Raw genomic sequence first — 10,790 nt, 5'->3', positions numbered from 1 at the left:
ATTGAAATTTTATTTTTTTTGATGATTTTGGCAACAGTGATTTTTTTTTTAAAAAAAATATAAAAAATTTGAGTATATAGTGTCAGGAAGGGTGACACGTAGATTATTGCTATTATGTCCAATCTTAAAAAACAAAACCGTAAAATGTTCAGATATAAACTTTCGGACACTCTTTCCATGATTATATCAAAACAAGTTACCTAATTAGTCTAGATAGCTTCTCAATACAGTCTCATTCGGGCATAAGTAATTCCATAGTAAAATACTATATGCACGTGTGTAGAAGAATAAATGGGGTGCCAATATTCACCTTAAAACCAAAAGGAAAGCTAAAGTAAAACTAAAAGAACCTGCTTATAGCCTATTCAAGGGTATAAAATACAAATACAACAATGAGAGGGGGAAAATTGCTGGGACAATTTTTGGGAACCTTGTTTGTTTGTTTTCTCAACAGTTGACAGCAGTTTTTCCAAATGAAAACTGCAGCCTAGCCTTGTCAGTTGAGCCAAAGTTATACTTGGCATTATCATCAACTGTATTGCTTGTGGAAGGGAAGGAAAATACTACCGCTGGATTCGACTTTTTAATGCCAAAACTGTAAGACAATTGAGTAGAGTTTTCTTCAGATTGGTGCTGATTACCAGTAGAGATTAATAATGGCGTCATGGATGGTGTTGGTGGTTCAGAGAATATCGAAGAAGAAGCTGTAACAGGAAAGGTGAATCCAGAGCTGTTATCAGATGCTAAGGTCCATTTTGATTCAGGCTTCTTGATCGAAATAGGAGCTAAAACTGGTTTGCTGGTGGCATTGTTTGCAAAAGTCTTCTTTTCTTGATTTACTACAGAAGGATACTGACCACCACCACTTGGGAGAGCCATCGAAACATCCTGCACATTCAGCACATCAGAAACATTCTGTTCATGAAATACCAAGCCATACATGTATTTCGATAATAGTAAAATATTTTACAAATAAAAAACAATATAAAAGCACAAGCAATGCAAAAGAAACAGTACAAAATAACAAACCTGTAAAATGTCACCTACAATGCGGCAGTGACATTACAAACAGAATCCCTTACAAGACCAGAAAAACAGCCCCCCAACCAAAAATTCAACAAAGAGACAAGGAAATGGAACCAAACCAGTGGGGCAATATATCTGGTTTTTTTGCCTTGGTCTCTTTAAAATTAATTTTTACAGAGTGATCTATGTAATTTTTTTTTTGTTTTGGTATTTAAAACACAAAAATGACAAGTGAAATGAAAATGAATACACATTTTAGGGACCAGCTCATTACAAAAATAATTAAGATATTAAAACATGTATAATACAGGGTACCATGGGGTGCTTAAAACTACCAAATCAATTTTTCCATACAGACTAACAATTGACATCAGCTAGTTCCCTGCGACAATTTAGGCGATAACTACTTCTAAAAACTCTAATGGCCATATAATAAATAGAGTACCTTGTCAGTAGACTTCATTGAAAACATTTGAGAACTACCAAAGTTTTGTGTAGTCCTTGCATCTTTAGCGAGAATGGGGATGCTGCTGTGAACATTCAGGTCAGATGCCAATGTCCTTTCTTTTATGATGTCAAGAGTTTTATCAGTACTCTCCCTATGTTGAATATCAACAGTGCTGTTCCCTTCATCTTCATTTCTTAGAGTAGAATTCTTTCCACCAAGCTCGCTATATTTAGAAGGGCTAATGAGTTTTGGTTTATCCGAGCCATTATCTTCATTTGAAGAGATAGTACTTGTATTAGCAGAAAAATCAGGATTCTTCCATTTAGTTGCTAGCTTCAGCTCATCAGATTTCTGCTTAGGAGTGGGAATGCTTCTATCAATATGCTCTAATATCTTCTTAGCCATAAAACTAGTATGTGTGTGTACTGTTGGAACACTACGCTCAAAGCCCAGTGGCTTACGAGTGCTGCTCATCCCACCAGGATCAATGCGTGTGGCAACAATAGGACTTGAGAATTCAACCAAACTGGAATTTTCTCTCTGTGAAGAATTCAAAGATGAATATGCTGGTCTCCGTGAAGTCGATTGCACACCAACCTTATGCCTAGTTCGACGAATAGGTCCAATGGATCCATATCCACTTTCTGATGCACTAACTTCAGATTTGTCCTTTGTTTATTACAATTATGTTAGTAACCAATTACCAGCAGAAGGGAAAAAGTAATCAACATTTTGAAGAATAAAATAAAATGTCGAAACTCAAGTAATAAACCACATTCAAATACTAATTAAATAAATAAATAAAATTAAATGATTAACTTGATTAAAAAAGTTGAATTAGTTTGACAAAACTTGCCAGAATAAGGAAAAAACACACAGGAAATCCGACTTTCATAATCATATTTGAGGTTTTAGACGCCCTTTACTTGAGATATGAACTAGTTTCAATTTGAAGTATCAGTATATCTTAAAAACTTTTAATTAGCCCGTACACTGTCTCCATTTTCCCCACACAGCTCCAAGTGTTAAAGTCAAAGCAAGAAATTTTTTATATTTGCTAGTACAATTAAAAGTTTGGTAGAACCATGTGTTTTGAAATGCGGTATCATAAGAAAAAACGAACTTCTAAGTTCTAAATCCATTATTTTTTTTTAAATAAATGTCTGTCAATATCATATATCTACAATCTCTTAACTCTTAACATAATCAAAGATCAAAAAACAAAGCACGATAGGAATACCATAGACCATGAAAGGATCAAACTTTAACCAACTTTAACCTTATTCTATACTATAATATAACCAAAAAGACAGTTATGTAAAAATTTCAATATCGGCAATTTACACGTTATTAAAGGAATCAGCATGCAATAAGTCATATACAATCACGATAGCAGAACATTGATAGATACGGAATCAACATGCAATAAGTCAAAAACAATCACATGAATAGAACATTGATAGATACCTTCAGATACAGACTTGTCTGTGATTGACGGAGGGGAGTTGATGAAAAGTTGCTATAATTACCTTGGGTATGAATTAACTAGAGAAAAATAAAACAAAAAACAACAGTTTTACTTTTACATACAACTTTGAGCATGGAAGTACATGATATGCTACCAACAAAAACAAACCTTGGACTTAGATTTCATCAATAGAGTTCTGGAATAAGGAGTCCGTGCATGATTAAGAAGTCCATATTTGCTTCCTTGACTTTGTGGTGTCGCATAAGCATCCTGCACAACAGCACCTGGCCAGCATGTTGGTGACCTTTTTGATTGTGATGGATCATATGATTTTATCGCAGTTTCATCATTAAGGAGCATTGTGCTTTCAACAGTTTGAATCTTGTTCTTAGAACTGGGGCCTACTTCAGATGCTCGGGAACCCATATATGCTCTAGCAATATCAATTGGTGAAGCACCAATTTCATCCCGGCCCTGGAGAATTGTTAATTTAACTATTATACAACAAAACTTATCGGAAAATGACTACATGTTTTACGATTCAACTGCATCCTTGTATAATACAACTTTCTTAAAACTCAATCTTTCTTAAAATAAGACAGATTTGAATCTGAACATTTCACTGTATTTACACGGAATTGTTTAAATAATTATTTTACAATTCAAAGCATTCTATTATAATACTGCTTTTAGGTAATAATGTCAAAGTCAATCTTTCTTTCTTAAGATAAGACAGATTTGAATCATAACATGTCCCTATCTACTTGCACAATTTTGTGTGTGTGTGTGTACAAGGGGAAATAATACTGCGATTCCTGAATTTGGAGAACAAACTAATTATTGAGCAAGAGACCAACACACTTGAATGGGCGTGCAGGCAATGGCCTACACTTGGTTTTGGAAAAAAAAAATTTAATACTTAATAAACTAAAAAACAAATGAGATTTTTATTTTTATGTGGGAGGCAATGTGCCTCCGCGGAGTTTTGATTTTTATTTTAATGTGTGAGGCGTTGTCATAATAGTTTTTTAATGTATTAAAATTATAAAAACAAACCTAAATGTGTCTTTTATTCCATATGTCGGACTATGAAACTCTAATTAGAGGACAGAATAATATTAAAACAAATAATGTAGAAATTGTATTTATAATAACAATCAGAACTCTTTCTCAAAATGATGACATGTAACTAACTGAAGGAATTCAATTAGTTACTGATGCAACATAACCAAGTAATTTAAATCTAATAGTACCCAAATTGTACTGCATACAGGTATGTAATCAGGGCGTGTACAGCTTTAATTTTGAAGTACTGATGCTACACATCTTAACATGGATTAAACAGAACAGAGTGTTGATATTAACTAGGATTCAGATCATTCTCTTGCCTCTCTCCTTTTTCTTGTTTAACCCTACCATAGATATCTAATAGATTGCAGACACAATTCAGCCCTGAGCAGATAACACCTACTGGCAAAGAATTTATCTATGTTGCTAATCCCAAATAGTGTGGCGTAGCACCAGCTCTCTAAAATGCTACAGTGAATAGGCGCTACTGCAAAGACTAAAAACCACCGTACAGATTACATACTCAAAAATAGAAAACCACGCATAGTTGAAGAGATCATACTTATTTAAGAGCCTAACATACAAAGCAATAAACAAAAAAGAACATAACAGAATTGAACTAAGAGTAGAAAAAGAACAGAACAATGGTTTGTGAACAACAACATAACAGAATGAATAATAGAACATTAAAATTGACATTTATACTCTTAAAAAAAGATTTGAGAAATGTCTCCCTCAAACCCTAGTAGCGGTTTGGCACAGCAATTAACGGCGGCAACAATCGCTATTGTTAACGGAGGCTCGCAGGCTAAAAGCATCTTACCGAACCCTATCACCGCTACGTTATTTTGCTATAGCATAATAACGGCGCCATTGACAACATAAGAATTTATCATAACTATTAGTCTATTAGTAAAAGTGAATAGTTCAAACAAGTACGTGCAATGCTCACACACTTTTGACATGAAAGGTGTTGAACTTCCTCGCATGGCTCCATTTGATTCTTCATGCCTTTGTTCATTGAAAACCTTTGGAAGTGTGTGTGCCACTAGAAGCCCCCCATCATCTTGCCTAGAAGTCAAATTTGTATGTTCCTTTCCTCGTTCAACACTAGCAACGTCAACTGCTCTTGAATTCAAAACCTCCACTAAATGATTGAATTCATCTCTACATGAGAAGAAGATTAAAGGTATTTAGATATGGTATATCTGTAGAAAGCAAACAATAAATGATTTTCTTCATGAGGTTACGTTTCGAAAGAGATTTTCTAACATCATGAGCACACATACGGCTTCAGCAAGATAACGGACTTCACTGAGGCATATCTTGATCCTGCTTACAGCTTGATTCATTAAAATCTTTAATAAATGAGAATTTTGGTTTCAGAGTTAAATGTCTCAAGAAGGACAAGTGTGAGTGCTAGTGAGGCAGGTGTTTGTGAGAAATGTTCAAAACCTATGAAACACGGACACCTCTAAGAGTAGGCGTGTCGCGGTGTCCGACATTTGTATGACACCTGTACGACACGTGTCAGAAAAGTCAGTCAAGTGTCGAAAAAGTCAGACAAGTGTTCCCAAAAAAAAATGGTTTTGTTCTTTGCTTCGATACTCTTTGAATCGGTATCCAACACCTCTATGACACCCGTATAATACGTATTGGATATTTTAATATATAATTATTACCCTTAAGATTTTTTTTGTCAGACTATATACATTCAGTTTTGATACAAATATCAAATATATATATATATATATATATATATATATATATATATATATATATATATATATATATATTTACAAATTTGAACTTAAATCACTGAAACTAAAAGGCTCGGTATTAGCTTTTACTTTGCTAATCCAGTGCCCAGCTAGGTGTGGCGGCACAAATAAGAGAGACATGCTTGAAAGTATCATAAACTATGCAAGTAATATCCAGATGAGACTATTTAGTATTCTGTCCTCTTAGAGATCCACATCCGCATAAGGAGAAAAAGAAGACAGACAATGATAAAAACTTTGGAGTTTGATCCAATTGTAACTTACGTTGGCAAAAACATGACCAACATTAAAAAAAAAAATTATTATATAATGAGTCACATAGCAAGGTGGAGAAAAAAACTAATACAGTTATTATAAAGTTAATCACTGTACCTAGTGAATTTTTTCCCTCTCAACAGTTGCTCGATGTCTGAAAACCTATTATTCTCATGTAGTTCTCCTTTCTCAGCGTGCCTGGGCAGAACAATGTCAAAACTGCTGTTTAGCTTACTGCTATCATCACCAATACTAGCCATTTTAGACAATTCAGATGGCAGGAGCTGCAAAGAAATAAGCATATTCAATGATAGGGAAATAATCATATTCAATACCAAGAATTGAGACATCAAATACAAAAGTGTGAGATAATAAGAAAGGTATTCATTGTAACAGGCAGAGGTTCAAACAAACAAATGAAAAACTTCAGGATGAAGGAAATGAGGAATACGGCTGAAAGAGGAATACGGCTGAAAGGGATCGTCACAAGAGCATAGAACGTGAATATCCGATAAATTATAACCAGTAACATGACAGTGATGGATCAGGCCATATCATCACAAAACTGAGAACGGAGAGTTAAATATGTACTGCTTAGAAGAATAATTTATAAGTATAATTACTCAAATTTGTACAGAGGCAAATTACATTGTATAACATAGCTATTAATTCAGAATAGCAGCACCAGTGGCCAACACCAAAAATGCTCTTATAAATAGGGTAAATATACTATGGTTCTATGTTGAGTTGTGGATTTGATTGTAATCACTTGGTTATAAATATAGTATAGGAGTTTGGTTTGATCCTCCTTATCTTGCCAGTTGCCACTTTTCTGTTGTGGAATTTCAAACAGTTAGGAATAAAACAATAGTTCCCTTTTCTTAGCAAGCTTTGAAATCATAGTTCTTTGTCTTTAGGTTCAGCCACCATCAAGGCTAACCCTAGTTTATTTTTCAGTGTGTCCAGCGGTTTTGTATGGTTGAGTTAGGCCCAACCACATTTCTTAACAAAGATAATCAATTTATCACCATAACTAAAAGACCTCATTGTGAGAGACCCGTCCAGATGTGTTTCCTCTGCCGTCGCATGTCTCCGACATAGTCACTGCCGCAGATTTTGTTAGTCTCATATCCCTTCCTTATTCAGTTGGGACCACTTCCAGTCCGTGGGTTCCACATTTTATGGTTGAGAACACGTCCAGCTAGCTTTTTTATTGTGTTTTTGGTCTTTTGTGTCCGTGGTTGCATCCCTCTATCTCTTGCCTCAATATTATAGGTCCTTCGCCGTAATATTTTTTGTTCTGTGTATTTGCACACTGCTCATTTATTGTGCTTTTAGGCTTTCACTCTGTCTTGCTAGCGTATTTCTCTCTGGTGTAGTTTGCGCATCTTTTTATTTGAGGTTATTTGTTAGCAACATCTATGTAGGGTGTGTGGTCACATGTTAAGTCTTACAGTCAGTTCCAAGTTGTTCATTGATCATCTGTCCAACACACTCTTGTAAGTGTGTTTTTTTTTCCTTTTTCTCAATTTTGACTTTAGTGAGGCTTTCATGTCATTAGCTTCAGCACATTGTCAATAGTCTTCGGTAGACCATTCGCCTAACCAAAGTTAAGGTTGAGTTATTGGAACTTGGTTGGACACCAGTCACGTTTTTTTTGGTAAGTCCCATCGTCCAACTATCGCCAATGTTGATTCACCGGCATCAATCACGCACTTAAGTTGGTTGTTTCAAGCAAAGGACAACATCTGACCCAGTATCATCGCGACTTTGTTTGGACGCAGTTCGTAAAAGTTCATTACAGTTCTAATATTGGTTGGTTTTAGTGGAAATCTCAAAGGAAAAATTCTTGGAGACGGGAGTAGGCCAAGTGGTTAGACTGAATAAAAAGTTTTTTATATCGATTTCTCTTGGGAAATCAAAGAGTTTTTTATAGCAATTTTTCTTGGAAATCCAAATATTAATATTCACTCACTTTTGTGTTTGAAGTCACTTGGTCAACAAGTGGCATCATAAAGTAAATCTTATTATAAGACTAAATGACTAATCATCTTAGAAAATGTTCTAATGAAGGAAATGAGGAAATACGGCTGAAAGGGATCATCACAAGAGCATATAACGTGAATATCCGATAAATTATAACCAGTAACATGACAGTGATGGATCAGGCCATATCATCACAAAAGTGAGAATGGTTAGTTAAACATGTACTGCTTAGAAGAGTAATTTATAAGTATAATTACTCAAATTTGTACAGAGGCAATTTACATTGTATAGCATAGTTATTAATTCTGAATAGCAGCACCAGTAGCCAACCCCGAAAGTGGTTTTACAAGTAGGGTGAATATAGGCTGATTCTATCATTTCTATGTTTAGTTGTAGATTTGATTGTAATCACTTGTTTATAAACAACAAGGCTGAGAGTGATTTCTCTCAAGCAATTCAAATCATCTCATTCAACATGGTATAAGAACTTGGTTTTGTCCTCCTCGAACTATCTCGCCACGTTTCTGTTGTAGAGTTTCTAACAGTTAGGAATATTACAATAGTTCCCTTTTCCTAGCTAGGTTTGAAATCATAGTTCTTTGTCTTTAGGCTCAGCCACAATCAAGGCTAACCCTAGTTTATTTTTCAGTTTGGGTGTTGGGTGCCCAGTGAACAGCATCGTATGGTCCCAAAACAGTTTCCGGGGCTGCTGTTGTTGCCATCGGAGAAATTTCCACCTCCATGTCCGATGACACGTTCCACACCATCAACATTGAAGTTAATCGATCTGTCACTGTAACTAAAAAACCTAATTGTCAAAGACCTATCCACATGTGTTTCCTTTGCCGTCAGATGTCTCCGACATAATTGCCACTGATTCCGTTAGACTCGTATCCCTTCCTAGTTCAGTTCAGTGTTATCAAATTCCAGCGCCATGGCCGCTATTGCGGGTTTTTCCGCTATAACGGCGCGCAGAGCTGCCGTTATGGCGGGATTTTGACTCTCCTCCATGGACCGCCATCCGCCATCGACAACACTGGACTTCAGTTGGGGCCACTTCCAGTCCAGTCAGTGGGTTCCACATTGAAGGTGTGTTCCAGAAGTATGCTGTTTCATGGTTTTTTTTATGATTGTGAACACGTCCAGCTAGCTTTTCTGAAGTGTTTAGGTTTTTTGTCTCCGTGGTTGCATCCCAATGTCTCTTGCTTCAATATTTTAGGTACTGCGCCGTAATATTTTTTTCATTCGTTGTGCGCATCTGCAACATATATTTAGGGTGTGTGATCACATGTTAAGTCTTGCCGTCAGTTCCAACTTCCAAGTTGTTCATTGATCATCTATCCAAGTCCATCTTGTAAGTATGCTTTTTTTTCCTTTTCTCAATTTTGTCTCTAGTGAGGCTTTCATATCATTAGTCTCAGCACATTGTCAATAGTCTTCGGTAGACCATTCACCTAACCAAAGTCAAGGTTGAGTCATTGGCACTTGGCACTTGGCACCAGTCACAGATGACTAGTCCCACTTAAGTTAGTTTTCTTTTTGGTTGTCCTACTGTCCAACTATTGTCAATGTTGATTCACCGGCACCACCGATCACACGGTTGTTTGGAGTAAAGGACAACATCTGACCCAATATCATTGCAGCTTTGTTTGAATGCAGTTAAGTAAATATCAAGGGATTCAATCACTAGGTTTCAAATAAGAAGGCTGAGAGTAACTTCTCTCAAGCAATTCAAGTCATTCAATAGTAGATAATCACAACTGCAGCATACTAAGCACTAAAACTATACACTAAGACAGAAGATGCAAAAAAAAAAATGAATTCTTACATTTGAATTGGTTTTGAGCAGATTATCTTCACTGCGCTGTTCACCATTTTCCGGTTCACCTGTTGTCATTCAATAAAACGATCTAGAATATGAGTGTGCCATAAATTTCAAGATTAAACAAAGGCAAAAATAAGAACAGAAATTAACCTTGATCTTCACCGGTGGAAGAGAATAACGAAGGAAGAAAACGAGTGGCTCCACCAGCGATGATGCGATAGGCAGGATCGACCAGCTTTGAAAACCATCGGCGGTTTGCGGTCAATGATGGGCGGGAGTAAGGACTAGCCGGTGGCTTTCTCGGTGGGGGTTTTCGAAGTTTGCCGCCGGCGCCTCTTTCGTCCGGTACTGTTGACGGAAAAGGTGTGATTTGATCAGAGTTGTCCATGAAATTCAGTCGGAGTTGACGCTGAACTGAACTGAAAGAACAGCCGTGGACAGCGGAAAAGTTTGAAAAAGGTAAAAGAAAAAGAAGGTAAGGGCAAAAACGATGGTACCACCGGCACTAACCCACTTCCAAGGTCGAGTAGCCGCGGATTTTATATTTCTTTAGTGACAAACCATGCTACTAGAAGTGTCAATTTAGGGGGCCATAAAATTTGAGCCCTAGCCCACTTAAAAAGAGGGCTTAAAAATATCTAAGAATAATGACCCCCTAAACATATAGGTCCCAAAAATATAAGGCCCCAAAAATTTAGAAGGGGGCTTGGGCCCCAAATAAAAAATTAATAATTAAAAAAAATAAACACACAAATCCAGTTTATGTTAATAGGTGATGTTTGAGATAAGGATTCTTCCACGGCGGGGAGTGGCTGGTTTAGTTTATGTTGTGCAAAGACAAAATTAAAAGAATAAATGTCCTCTCCTTTTTTCTTTCTTACCATTCACTTAGTTCATGTTCCTACGAACACCACTAAGATGCATTCAATGGCT

The 10,790-nt window shown here is 36.2% G+C and overlaps 1 protein-coding gene across 2 annotated transcripts; it reads right to left on the bottom strand.

The window, feature by feature from the left end:
* Nucleotides 1-214: 214 nt before the first annotated feature.
* Nucleotides 215-10,423, bottom strand: LOC131637558 (nuclear pore complex protein NUP1). 2 transcript variants are annotated; one of them, XM_058908158.1, is made up of 8 exons: nucleotides 10,008-10,422; nucleotides 9,861-9,919; nucleotides 6,164-6,330; nucleotides 4,967-5,177; nucleotides 3,111-3,416; nucleotides 2,942-3,019; nucleotides 1,472-2,143; nucleotides 215-888 (listed from the first exon to the last, which is right to left on the bottom strand). In XM_058908158.1, exons 1-8 carry the CDS (start codon nucleotides 10,243-10,245, stop codon nucleotides 448-450), a joined length of 2,172 nt encoding a protein of 723 aa, XP_058764141.1. In that variant the 5' UTR covers nucleotides 10,246-10,422; the 3' UTR covers nucleotides 215-447. The 2 variants fall into 2 exon arrangements, with proteins under 2 accessions (XP_058764141.1, XP_058764142.1); XM_058908159.1 differs by lacking the exon at nucleotides 2,942-3,019 and having other exon boundaries at nucleotides 10,008-10,423.
* Between the last annotated feature and the right edge of the window lie 367 nt (nucleotides 10,424-10,790).

The sequence above is a fragment of the Vicia villosa genome, unplaced genomic scaffold (genome assembly GCF_029867415.1).
Source record: "Vicia villosa cultivar HV-30 ecotype Madison, WI unplaced genomic scaffold, Vvil1.0 ctg.002028F_1_1, whole genome shotgun sequence".
In the NCBI taxonomy this organism is placed as follows: Eukaryota; Viridiplantae; Streptophyta; class Magnoliopsida; order Fabales; family Fabaceae; genus Vicia; species Vicia villosa.
Note: the sequence above shows the minus strand (reverse complement) of the source record. Positions and strands in the feature narration are given on the sequence as shown.